Here is a 14633-nt window from a genome sequence, read left to right as displayed (position 1 = left end):
TGTATTATTTGGAGTTTACTAACAAGTATACTAGGTTGGCTATATCGAATATGTTGTTACACTAATTTTAAGTTAAAATCGCAATCGAAATTCTGGTTATTCTAAGTTTACATTTGAGAATCAGAGACGGAGGAGATTTTACGGCGAGACTTTTTCTTCTGACAGATTTTTGTTAATTGACAGATATTGTTAATAAATAAATTGATTATCAACGCAGAACTCAGTCTGTGACGTCAATAAATGCTGATGTTACATGACAATATAAAAAACGCGAAGAAAGATTTTATTTCACAAATAATTTTAACATAAAATCCTTTATAAAAGGTATATTTGTTAATGGTATTTGTTTGCTTTTGTAATGGTATACAACCAACTACAGGAAATTTTTCTTCGTGGAAATAATTTTAAATTTGCAGGGTTGGAAACAAAATCAGTTTACAACCAGTAGGTATAGTCATAGACCAGAGAAATTAGCAATTAAATGGCCTCTTTCGTGACATCCGTTGATACAGCTATCTAAGAACTGCTTTGGGTAAATTTAGTTACAACAATATCCAATATAAAAATTATGCAAAAGATTTACCGTACTTTTTAACTTATAAACAATATATAAACAATTAAAAATCGATGTTTGATTTTAAATACAAAAGGTGGAAATCGGTAAATTATAGGAAAAAGTGACATAATTTTTCTGAAAAACCATAGAAAATTCTTTAAAATGAGAGTCTCTAAAGTTATTTTTGTTAATTTGTTGCTTAGTTATTGGGAAAATAGCTCCAAAAGTCGATTTTTTGAAAATGATTAATAACTTTTTTGAAAATAAACTTACAAGCATTTTGCTATTAAAATTTCAAGAAGGTTCACTTAATAGTTATTGCAAAGTTGCATTTGTTTATCCTAAATAGCTTTTATCTACAACGTCATTATGCGTAAACTATTAGGTTTACATAAACTCTGAAGGCACCAAATTTATTAAAAATTTTTATTAAACTAAATTATGAAATTGTCAATATATCAACTAAATGTTGTTCTGAAGCTATTTCCTTGTGGCATTTTTATAATAAACTATTTTTAATAGGAAATAAGCCACAATTTTACAAAAAAAATGATTTTATTTATTAACGTTTCGAAGCCCAAATCGGGTTTCGTTGTCAAAATACAAAATATTGTATTTTGTATTTTGACAACGAAACCCGATCTGGGCTTCGAAACGTTAATAAAATCATTTTTTGGTAAAATTGTGGCTTATTTCCCATTAAAAATAGTTTATTATCAACTAAATATTGTAAAATATTTTTGAAAAAGTGTTATGATTTTATAGGCTATTGATTATATTTAAAATAAGAGAGCTAAAAGGAACTACAACGTTAACGGGGTTTTATTATTTCATTTGGTCAATGGACATCTATGTATGAAAAAACCGTGGAGTGCTACCATTTGAAGGGATGCGTTTTTGAGAAATGGGTGAATTAGTCCCTGGGCACAGGTTACATTAGGGTGAGTTCTATGCACTTTTGGTACAAACGTATCTACATAAAAATTGTTCCTGGTTAAATTTCCTATCTAAATATCACTTTTTAAAGTCAATGATGCTTTTTTTTACAAAAATATATTCAAACGTAAAAGCACAAAGAAACCCAAAAGAAAGAAATTTTGTTTCTTATCCCATAACTTTTGTCCACGAGGATATAGGTATAGACATTGCTTTACAGAAAAAAAACCTACATATTTCTTCTTTAAAATGTTGTTTAGTAGAGGTAACTAGGATTTACAGTTTTCGAAATATGATTTTTCAAATTTCGCCACTCACAGCAATTTTGGGCAATTTTCCTTGTTATTTCGCAAATATTGTTCTGTAACTTTTTTCTACGTAACTTTAGGTATATGCAATGGTACACGTAATAGGAATAGTAATCAATTACCTTTAAAATGGTCTACTGTATAACCTTGTACGAATTTTTTTAAAGAGATTATAGTTTTTCAAGGTTTTATACTTTTAACGATTTTTTATAATATATAAAAATAAAATAATATTATTATATAATATATTATATAATATTATATTATATATAGTATATATATTATATTATATATCATATAATACCTAATATAAAAAAATATTATTTTTTACATCTTTTACGACTATTTTTGAAATTTCTTATTATAACTTTTTTCTTCTTGTACATGAATATACTATATATTTCTCAATAAAGAGGGCTTACTCTCTGTTCTTTAAAATGGTGTATCATCTATATTTAAATATGTAATGGAAACCGAGTGATTCTTTGATATTTTTTTATCTGTATTATTTAAAATTATTTCTTTTACAAAAATTACATAAACATTAGTCTTAGAAAACATCACTTTAGTTAAAATTATTTAAACATTTACATTTAAAAAAATTTCAAAATCAAAGTAGTTCATCTTTTCGTTAGTATTAGCTTCAATATCTTCCTCTGACACCTCAGTTATCTTAGAGTTCCCACAATTAGTACCCATGCACATGCACCCTTTTGCAGAATATTGAACAACCAATTCCTATCTTCCTACAACCGCAGTTTTTTGTACATCCTTTGGTACATTTACATGCTATTTTTTCAAGCAAAGCTTGTGGTGCAGGAGCTTTGACAGTAAATATTGGAATTAATCCATATTTTGAAGTTTGCCCGGCCGAGTCAAGTGGATCCAAAGTATTACCTATAAAAAATAAGATTCAATCATAACACACAATCACATAAAAAAGGTTTAATGAGGAATTTAAAAAATAATCCTAAAATCAAAAATCGTTGCAAGTACTTATTACATTTTGAAAAAGCATATCTTATTCAAAAATAATCCTAGAATTTTTTATAATACACCATATTAAAGTAAACAGAATAAGCTCTATTTTTTATTATATAATATATACCTAAATGTAGAAAAAAAAGTTATAATGGGAAATTTAAAAAATAATCGTCAAAATTATAAAAACTCGTTAAAAGTATAAAGTCTTGAAAAAGATAACCTCTTTAAAAGAAGTCGTACAACGTTATACAGTAGAACATTTTAAAGGTAATTGATTTCTATTCCTCTTACATGTACCATTACATATGCCTTAAGTTACGTAGAAAAAGTTACAGACCAATATTTGCAAAATAACGAGGAAAATTGCCTAAAATTGCTGTGAGTGGCGAATTTTTAAAAATCATATTTCGAAAACTGTGACTCCTAATGACCTCTACCAAACATCATTTTAAAGACAAAATATGTAAGTTTTTTTTTGTGAAGCAATGTCTATACCTATATCCCCGTGGACAAAAAACAAAACTTCTTTCTTTTGGGTTTCTTTGTGCTTTTTCTTTTGAATATATTTTTGTAAAAAAAAAGTATCTTTGACTTTAAAAAGTTATATTTAGATAGGAAATTTAACCAGGAACATTTTTTATGTAGACGTGTTTGTACGAAAAGTGCATAGAACTCACCCTAATGTAACCTGTGCCCAGGGACTAATTCACCCATTTCTCAAAAACGCACCCCTTTAAATGGTAGCACTCCGCGGTTTTTTAATATATAGAGATTCATTGACCATATGAAAAAATAAAACCCCGTTAACGTTGTAGTTCCTTTCTATAGTACATAATCAATAGCCTATTAAGCTTATAAACAATTAGAATAACTCAGACGCATTAGCATGTAGAAAATTAATATTTATTATTTGACATGTTGGAATTTTTATACTAATTTAAACAAAAAAAAAATAATGCCGTAAGGCCCTTAAGACCCAAGTTAACCATTTTTTTAAATTCACCGTGGGTTCGTTTATAAACATTAGGAAACTTAAAAAAAGAAACATTTAAAATAATGAAAGTTCAAGTATGTATAAACAAAAAAAATATCAAAACGATTCTTCTAAAAATGAGCCGTCCACGATGCGCCAAAAATGCAAGGTTTAAAAGCATAGTGATTGTTTGATGTTACTGTCGAAAAATGAATTCACAACTACACATTTACAAAAGTCGCAATAACTCCGGTTCTAATCAACGAAAATTGATGTTATTTTTTTAATTTGGGTGCCTCGGTGCATAGATTATTATTAAAATACAATCAGATAATTTGTGATTTGTTTATTTAAGCCAGTACCTATTTTGTTTAAACAATTTAAAATAAATATTTTTTTTGCCAAATTTGACATTTTTTACTATTATTATTAGTATAAAAGTTAATGAAATGATAGGTAACTTTAATATTTATGTATTACAGTTATAAATAATACTATTTAACAATAAATTTTACAAAAAAATATTAATTATTATTTGAAATCAAATCTATGCGTTGTTAATTTTTCTTGAGTTATGCTTAGGTATATTTTTTGTGACAATTACTTTTCTTGACTAAACCCTACAAGGCTACAAATGTTATAAACTTCGTATAATTATAAAATATGTTAAAATAAAATTAAGTCTGTAAATTTTAATTGGTTCATTATAATATATAGGTATAAATTGATAAAATTTGATATTTAATAGTTGCGTCTTAGGTTTGAGACCATGCAGAAATTTTTATGAGTAATACGTTTGTTTTATGATTACTGAATGAAAAAATAATGAAAATGGTGGGTGTTGGTTTCAGATTTTTAATTCCAGACAACTTTTCGTATAGCCCAATAAATGACCGTTTTGGAGTGTAATTTCCAGGGGCAACTCCGAATTGCATGAAAATTTGGATTTAGGTTCTACTTACCCTCCACTTCAAAGTTGAATTTGTGCCGTTGGTTGCTTTTACTTGGGGGTGACATTTACCCCTTCTCGGGGGGTGAAAAATGCGTGTTTAAAATAAGGCCGGAAATGGATAAATTTACTTATTTTACGCACCTTTTGTTCTATAAAGTTTTTTACGTAAGTCAATACTTTTCGAGTTATTCGCGATTTAAAATGTTGATTTTTCTACAAAAATACTACGTTTTCAGACAATTTATCCCAAATAACTCAAAAAGTAAATATTTTATAAAAAAAATATTTTTAGTAAAAGTGTAGCCTATAAAAAACGAAAAAAAATGGTGTATCAGTAAAGTCTACAAATTGAGTAAAAGCAAAGTTGTAGCTCATGAAAAATACGTTCTTATTCGTCTAATTCCAAATCGAATAATTCAACGCGAAATCACCGAAGAAAGAAGCGTTTTTCGGGAAAACCTTATTAACATTTTTAAAGTATCGAAAAAAGCTTATTATTTGTTTTTTACAAAAGTTTACAGCATCAAAAATAAACGAGTTACACTGAAAAAAAAGTTGGCCCCTTTTTTTGGTAAAAAAAAATCGTGAAAACCTCCCTCTATTTAGCACCCTAAATAAAATTAATCGTTTGGCTTTACCATCTATTTTAACTGTATGTGTATTGTTTATATGATCTGTAAGTTTGATTGGTTTGAAGTGCTTATTTTTGAAAACATTTGGTTTTATAGCAAAAAAAAAATTCTAAAAATTTTTGAAAAATTTCATCTTTTCAAAATAACTTAAAAAGTATTAGTGATAAGAAAAATCTTAAAGAGTAAAAAAATGTAGGTTTTGCTATTATAAATATGTTAGTTTCATTTTATTTCTCCGTAAGACAAAAATTGGTTAAGATATGGCTGTTCAAAATTTGCATACAGTCGTGATTAGTGACCCATTCAAGCTTTCTCAATGATAACCCTTTCAAAAATAAACACTTTAAACCGGTGAGACTGACAGATCATATAAAAAATAGATAGCTAAGTAAATTATTTGTAAAGCGGTAGCGATCAATTTCATTTGGGGAGCTAAACACGGCAAAATTTTCATGATTTTTTACAAAAAAAAAGAGAGCCAACTTTATTTTGAGCGTAACTCGCTTATTTTTAATGCTAAAACTTTTGTTAACAATTAAAACAAATCTTTTTATAAACACTTTAAAAAAGTTTAAACGGGTTTTTCCCGAAAAGTGCTTAATTTTTCGGTGATTTTACCTTGAAATATTCGATTTGGAATTAGAAGAATAAGAATGTAATTTTCATGAGCTACAACTTTGTTTTTATTTGATTGATAGACTTTACTGATACACCATTTTTTGGGTTTTTTATAAGCTACATTTTTGCTAAGGATATTTTTGTCCATAAAATATTTACTTTTTGAGTTATTGAAGAAAAACCGTCTGAAAACGTAGTTTTTTTGTCGAAAAATCAACATTTTCACTGGCAAATAACTCTAAAAGTATTGACTTACGTAAAAAACTCTATAGAACAAAAGTTGCTTAAAATCAGTCAATTTATCAATTTCCGGTCTTATCTTGAACGTATGTTTTTTCACCCCCAGAAGGGGTGACTGTCACCCCCAAGTAAAAGCAAACAACGGCACAAATTCAACTTTGAAGTGGAGGGTAAGTAGAACCTAAATCCAAATTTTTATGCAATTCGGAGTTGCCCCTGAAAATTACACGGTATCGCCAAATTTCCCGTTCATTTACTGGGCTAGTAATAACAATTTTTGATATTGTGAAATACTGTAAAGCGGGATTTATAATTTTTGACAAAACTGCTACCTGTAAAATTTATAATAAAAAAAGTTTCTCATGTGGTTCCAGGTTACGTAGATACAATGTAAAACGTATATTATTTATTTTTAGCACACAAGCAAAACGCTCAGACAGGCCGATTTTTAAAATAATCATAGTATATTATAGCATCAATGTTTGGAACTTTACGCGATCCCTCTTCAAGTGACACACATAACTTTGATTTTTGTAAATGGGAAAGTGCATCATGTAGCATATCATTTAACAGCTTTTCAAATATTGATTACAAAAATGTAAAGCACTTAATTCATTTTTGAGAGCGTAGGTGCAAACTTTCGGTCGAATTCTATTTAAATTCATTAATTTTTTTCAAATCCTGAAAAAACTAACAAGTATTTTTGAAAAATTTAAACGCAGAATGAAAGGCTACATTATTACCGAGGACCGAAAGTCCTTTATAATAAACAAAAAGTTTCTTTTAAATCATATATTTAAAATTAAAAATCACATTAAATTTTCTCTTTTTTCACCCCTGTAACTGTTTAAAATAAATATAGCAGTTCTCAGGGAACTTTGACCCTCGATAATACTGTAATCTTTCATTCTGCGTTTAAATTTTTCAAAAAAAAACGTATTACTTTTCTCAGAATTCGAAAAAAAAAAATGAATACATTAAAGTATTATCAATCGCACAAAGCTCGAAACATTGATGCAATAGTATACTATGAATATTTTAAAAATCGACCTGTCCGAGCGCTTTGCTTATGTGCTAAAAATAAATACGTTAATAAGGGGGGGCAACAATTGGATGCCTCAGAAGTCAAACGGTGTAACTCAATTCTCCTCAAAAATGACTTATTGAAGTTTAACACACATTATTATATATAATAAAATTATTATTTCCTTGTTTGTATTTATGAATATGTTACCCATATTATGATAAATAAAGACGGTTTATTTGTTTTTAATAATTACTTATATTTCTGCAACTACATTCAGAAACATCTTAGTATCTCATTTTAAACTGATTTTAGGCCACCATTAAGGCAGAGAAGCTAACGAATGGTGGAGGGGGACATATGGCTATTCCCTTCATTCCCTTATTGGTAGATCCATGCACTACATTCTTAAAGAATTTTAGACACCATTGGATAGATTTTGCTACGAATATGGGAGTACTTGAGCCTGACAAGTGTCCAATACCTGCTGTGAGTATAATCTGTCATATTATATCGTATACTTCACGAATTTGCGACTATTTTGGATAAGGGGTGAAAGCTTTGACTTGAACAATTCGCTGTGCTGAGGAAGCTAATAGCTAATTGTTCCATTATTTGAAGCACTGTTGAAGACAAGCAAAAATACCGTTTTTATCGATAATGTATTTTATATTCATTTAGAGAAATATACAATTAGTACAAAAATAGATGAAAATTACAATTAATATTGTTATGGGAGGGGAGTCCAAGCGGGGATTTTTGCAGTTACTCGAGCTCGTCAGATTATCATATGGGGAGAAACGTGGAGAAACCCTGCAGATGTACCTCTACCATATATTGGCTCTTAACACAGGGGAGTTCGTTCAGGGGGGCCCGAAGAAAAAATCTATCCTTAAAAATACTCGAAATTGTGAGATTAAGATAAAGGTAAGTTAATAACAGAGGAAGTTTTCGAAGCCATTAAGGCCCAGAAAAACAATAAAGCTCCGGGAATTGATGAAATACCAGCAGAACTATATAAGGTAGGTGGCGACCACCTAGCAAGTCACATCCACGCGCTCATCAGAGACGTATCTATGGCAAGAAGAGAAAATATCCGACGACTGGAAGAAAAGTATAGTATGCCCGATCTATAAAAAAGGAGACAAACTCCAGTGCAAAAACTACCGTGGAATCTCTCTACTATGTACAGCATATAAAGTCCTCACGTATATTATAAACCAGCGGCTCCAACCACTAGCAGAAAATATTATTGGAGAGTATCAGACGGGCTTCCGACGGGGAAGATCGACACTGGATCAAATATTCACAGTAAAACAGATCTTGAGCAAAGCATGGGAACACGATGTTGATGTTCACAACGTGTTTTTAGACTTCAAACAGGCATACGACTCAGTCAAAAGGAACAAACTATACTATATATTGGCTGAATTGGCAATACCACACAAGTTAATAAGACTCATTAAAGTCACAATGGATGAAACTCAGGCATGTGTACGAATACAAAACCACCGGACAGACTTTTTTAACATTTCGCAGGGACTAAAACAGGGAGATGGACTGGCCCCAACATTGTTTAACCTGGCACTGGAGTATGCGGTTAGGCAAATGCAAACTGGACGAGGAAATCTACTGACCAACCGAACGGTTCAACTGGCCGCTTATGCTGATGATATTAATATTATGAGTAGAACATCAACAGGAGCACAGGAAACATATGCAGAGTTAAACACACAAACAAAAATGCTAGGTCTGGAAATTAACACAGAAAAAACAAAAATATTGACTCAGACGAGAAGAAATATAGTCCCAGAAAACATTATACATGAAGATGACATTGAAACGGTTGAAAAGTTTACATACCTGGGAGTAGAAATATATGCCGACGGATCAGAAGATGGAGAAATACGGAAGAGAATAACGCAGGCAAACAGAGCTTATTTTGCCCTCTCCCATATATTTCGGTCTAAAAGTGTCCACCGAAATACAAAGATGAGAATCTATAAAACCTTATTTCGACCAATAACATGCTATGGCAGTGAAGCCTGGGTGCGGAAAGAAATATCCAAAAACAAACTCGACACATTCGAAAGGAAAGTACTTAGGAGAATATTAAGACCTGTGAGGGAAAACGGAATCTTCAGAAGTCGATAGAACAACAAGCTTTATCAACTTTATAAGGAAACGCCCCTGTCAGACTTCATTAGATTACAAAGATTGCAATGGGCCGGACATGTGATAAGAATGGGAGAGGATAGGCTACCAAAACGAGCACTGAATGCTAGAATGCAAGGAAAGAGACCGGTTGGGAAGCCACGAAAGCGCTGGGAAGACACAGTAAACAGCGACGCACAAGCCCTTTTAGGAGTCCGTGTATGGAGAAGAGCAGCCAGAGACAGGCAAGGGTGGAGGCAAAAAATAAAGGAGGCCAAGGCTCAATTTGGGCTGTAGTGCCGTAGAAGAAGAAGAAGAAGTTAATAACATGCAAAAGAGTTTACATTTTAAAAATTTAACGATTTGAGCGGGCCTTCGAAAATGGGCGAGTCAAAAAGTTTCACAAAAAAAGCGAATATTTCGCGAAATGAACGTCAGATCGAAAAACTAAAAACTACATGTTCAATATTTTTTAAAAATCTATCGAAAGATACCAAACATTACCCCCCACGGAGAGGGGTGGGGGTAAATTTTAAATTTTAAATACTTATCCCGCGATATTACACTTAGTCCCCATTTTTTTATTGCCGATTTGGATTCTGTGCATAAAAATAAGCAAATTTTATTCGAAACATTTTTTCGAATTATGAATAGATGGCGCTATAATCGGAAAAAACGTTTGTTGGAAATGGAAAAGTAAATTAAAAAATGGGAAGTCCCAACTAAGATGGAAAAGTATACTTAATTTTTTTTGGTTTTAGTACCTAATAATCACAACCCAATAGGTCCCCAAAGCGCTCGAGTGACTGCACATTTAGCATACTGTGCTCCCCTACCATTACTAAATTGTAGTGGTATTTACTGAAAAAATAGTAACAACAACAATAAAATTTTAAAATTGGAAAATTAAATCATATTAAAAAACTAAGTTTTCAATCTAATAGCACATAAAACAACATCCAAAAATGTTATTCTACATCCTACCAGACTGAAAACAATAGGAACCTTCTCTGGTAACACCTCCGAGGCTTCTACAATTTGCAAGCCATAACGGATTCTGAGACTAAGGAAGATAAGGGGATTTTACAATTTATAATTCACGTCCCATCTGTTCAGCGCGGTAAAGTTCCAACGAGAATGGTTCCCTTCGTACTCCAATGGGAGTAAACATAAATCAAAAATGAATAACCATTTTCAATTTCGTTGCAACACGAAACTTCAGCCGCATCATTATTCCAGTTCAATCAGCTGAGCAGATGGGACGTGAATTATAAGTTGTAAAATTCCCTCATCTTCCTTAGTCTCAGCATCCGTTATGGCTTGCAAATTGTAGAAGCCTCGGAGGTGTTACCAGAGAAGGTTCCCCCATTGTTTTCAGTCGGGTAGGATGTAGAATGACAATTTTGGATTTTGTTTTATGTGATATTAGATTGAAAACTTAGTTTTTTGATAACAGTTGCCGCTAGGGCATCCTTGCCATTTCGTTCGTTGCAATCCGTGACTACACGCAGGGGTTTGTCCTAGTTGGGTCAGAGAGAGCAGCATATGTGCCTCCTGATGAGAGACTAATAAGTTTCGAAACCGGTAGAGGTGCTTGCTGCACTCTCTGTTTGAACTGGAATAATGATGCGGCTGTAGTTTCGTGTTGTAATGAAAGTGAAAATGGTTATTCATTTTTGATTTATGTTTACTCCCACTGGAGTACGTAGGGAACCATTCTCGTTGGAACTTTACCGCGCTGAGCAGATGGGACGTGAGTTAGAAATTTTAAAAGTCCCTCATCTTACTTAGTCTCAGCATCCGTTATGGCTTGCAAATTGTAGAAGCCGCGGAGGTGTTACCAGAGAAGGTTCCCATTGTTTTCAGTCTGATAGGATGTAGAATGACATTTTTGGATATTGTTTTATGTGCTATTAGATTGAAAACTTAGTTTTTTTGATACCAGTTGCCGCTAGGGCATCCCTGCCATTTCGTTCGTTGCAATCCGTGACTGCATGCTGGGGTTTGTCCTAGTTGGGTCAGAGAGAGCAGCATATGTGCCTCCTGATGAGAGACTAATAAGTTTCGAAACCGGTAGAGGTGCTTGCTGCACTCTCTGATTGAACTGGAATAATGATGCGGCTGTAGTTTCGTGTTGCAATGAAAGTGAAAATGGTTATTCATTTTTGATTTATGTTTACTCCCATTGGAGTACGAAGCGAACCATTCTCGTTGGAACTTTACCGCGCTGAGCAAATGGGACGTTTGGGACGGGTGTTACCAGAGAAGGTTCCCATTGTTTTCAGTCTGATAGGATGTAGAATGACATTTTTGGATATTGTTTTATGTGCTATTAGATTGAAAACTTAGTTTTTTGATACCAGTTGCCGCTAGGGCATCCCTGCCATTTCGTTCGTTGCAATCCGTGACTACACGCAGGGGTTTGTCCTAGTTGGGTCAGAGAGAGCAGCATATGTGCCTCCTGATGAGAGACTAATAAGTTTCGAAACCGGTAGAGGTGCTTGCTGCACTCTCTGATTGAACTGGAATAATGATGCGGCTGTAGTTTCGTGTTGCAATGAAAGTGAAAATGGTTATTCATTTTTGATTTATGTTTACTCCCATTGGAGTACGAAGCGAACCATTCTCTTTGGAACTTTACCGCGCTGAGCAAATGGGACGTGAATTATAAATTGTAAAATTGCCTCATCTTCCTTAGTCACAGCATCCGTTATGGCTTGCAAATTGTAGAAGCATCGGAGGTGTTACCAGAGAAGGTTCCCATTGTTTTCAGTCTGATAGGATGTAGAATGACATTTTTGGATATTGTTTTATGTGCTATTAGATTGAAAACTTAGTTTTTGATACCAGTTGCCGCTAGGGCATCCCTGCCATTTCGTTCGTTACAATCCGTGACTACACGCAGGGGTTTGTCCTAGTTGGGTCAGAGAGAGCAGCATATGTGCCTCCTGATGAGAGACTAATAAGTTTCGAAACCGGTAGAGGTGCTTGCTGCACTCTCTGATTGAACTGGAATAACGATGCGGCTGTAGTTTCGTGTTGCAATGAAAGTGAAAATGGTTATTCATTTTTGATTTATGTTTACTCCCATTGGAGTACGAAGCGAACCATTCTCGTTGGAACTTTACCGCGCTGAGCAAATGGGACGTGAATTATAAATTGTAAAATTGCCTCATCTTCCTTAGTCACAGCATCCGTTATGGCTTGCAAATTGTAGAAGCATCGGAGGTGTTACCAGAGAAGGTTCCCATTGTTTTCAGTCTGGTAGGATGTAGAATGACATTTTTGGATGTTGTTTTATGTGCTATTCGATTGAAAACTTAGTTTTTTTATAGCAGTTGCCGCTAGGGCATCCCTGCCATTTCGTTCGTTGCAATCCGTGACTGCACGCCGGGGTTTGTCCTAGTTGGGCCAGAGAGAGCAGCATATGTGCCTCCTGATGAGAGACTAATAAGTTTCGAAACCGGTAGAGGTGCTTGCTGCACTCTCTGATTGAACTGGAATAATGATGCGGCTGTAGTTTCGTGTTGCAACGAAATTGAAAATGGTTATTCATTTTTGATTTATGTTTACTCCCATTGGAGTACGAAGGGAACCATTCTCGTTGGAACTTTACCGCGCTGAGCAGATGGGACGTGAGTTATAAATTGTAAAATTCCCTCATCTTCGTTAGTCTCAGCACCCGTTATGGCTTGCAAATTGTAGAAGCCGCGGAGGTGTTACCAGAGAAGGTTACCATTGTTTTCAGTCTGATAGGATGTAGAATGACATTTTTGGATGTTGTTTTATGTGCTATTAGATTGAAAACTTAGTTTTTTGATAGCAGTTGCCGCTAGGGCATCCCTGCCATTTCGTTCGTTGCAATCCGTGACTACACGCAGGGGTTTGTCCTAGTTGGGTCAGAGAGAGCAGCATATGTGCCTCCTGATGAGAGACTAATAAGTTTCGAAACCGGTAGAGGTGCTTGCTGCACTCTCTGATTGAACTGGAATAATGATGCGGCTGTAGTTTCGTGTTGCAATGAAAGTGAAAATGGTTATTCATTTTTGATTTATGTTTACTCCCATTGGAGTACGAAGCGAACCATTCTCGTTGGAACTTTACCGCGCTGAGCAAATGTGACGTGAATTATAAATTGTAAAATTGCCTCATCTTCCTTAGTCACAGCATCCGTTATGGCTTGCAAATTGTAGAAGCATCGGAGGTGTTACCAGAGAAGGTTCCCATTGTTTTCAGTCTGGTAGGATGTAGAATGACATTTTTGGATGTTGTTTTATGTGCTATTCGATTGAAAACTTAGTTTTTTGATAGCAGTTGCCGCTAGGGCATCCATGCCATTTCGTTCGTTGCAATCCGTGACTGCACGCCGGGGTTTGTCCTAGTTGGGCCAGAGAGAGCAGCATATGTGCCTCCTGATGAGAGACTAATAAGTTTCGAAACCGGTAGAGGTGCTTGCTGCACTCTCTGATTGAACTGGAATAATGATGCGGCTGTAGTTTCGTGTTACAACGAAATTGAAAATGGTTATTCATTTTTTATTTATGTTTACTCCCATTGGAGTACGAAGGGAACCATTCTCGTTGGAACTTTACCGCGCTGAGCAGATGGGACGTGAGTTATAAATTGTAAAATTCCCTCATCTTCGTTAGTCTCAGCACCCGTTATGGCTTGCAAATTGTAGAAGCCGCGGAGGTGTTACCAGAGAAGGTTACCATTGTTTTCAGTCTGATAGGATGTAGAATGACATTTTTGGATGTTGTTTTATGTGCTATTAGATTGAAAACTTAGTTTTTTGATAGCAGTTGTCGCTAGGGCATCCCTGCCATTTCGTTCGTTGCAATCCGTGACTGCACGCCGGGGTTTGTCCTAGTTGGGCCAGAGAGAGCACCATATGTGCCTCCTGATGAGAGACTAATAAGTTTCGAAACCGGTAGAGGTGCTTTCTGCACTCTCTGATTGAACTGCAATAATGATGCGGCTGTAGTTTCGTGTTGCAACGAAATTGAAAATGGTTATTCATTTTTAAATCATATTACTTTAGACTTAGACTGTAATCAATAATTAGGTCCATACTAGTCCATATGGTGAGACCGCTCCCGTCTGAAAAAAATTCTGATTCGGTTTTTTTGTGGATTCCTATTCAAAAATTCAAAAAACAATTTTTTTAAACAAATACAAAAGATCCCCTTTTTTGCTCTCCAGCATATATTTTTGGTTTTTTCGATTATTCTAAACAAGAAAGGTATCTTGTAATGT

The 14633-nt window shown here is 33.9% G+C and overlaps 1 protein-coding gene across 1 annotated transcript in view; it reads left to right on the top strand.

Moving 5' to 3' along the window:
• LOC126882225 (uncharacterized) overlaps positions 1-14633 on the top strand; it is a 73938-nt gene that overhangs the window by 15463 nt on the left and 43842 nt on the right. The window contains exon 3 of the mRNA XM_050647036.1: positions 7539-7712. Within this exon, the coding sequence (XP_050502993.1) occupies positions 7539-7712 (174 nt within the window). The remainder of the gene's footprint in view (positions 1-7538; positions 7713-14633) is intronic.

The sequence above is a fragment of the Diabrotica virgifera genome, chromosome 3 (genome assembly GCF_917563875.1).
Source record: "Diabrotica virgifera virgifera chromosome 3, PGI_DIABVI_V3a".
NCBI lineage: Eukaryota > Metazoa > Arthropoda > Insecta > Coleoptera > Chrysomelidae > Diabrotica > Diabrotica virgifera.
This window is presented reverse-complemented; position numbering and strand designations above follow the sequence as displayed.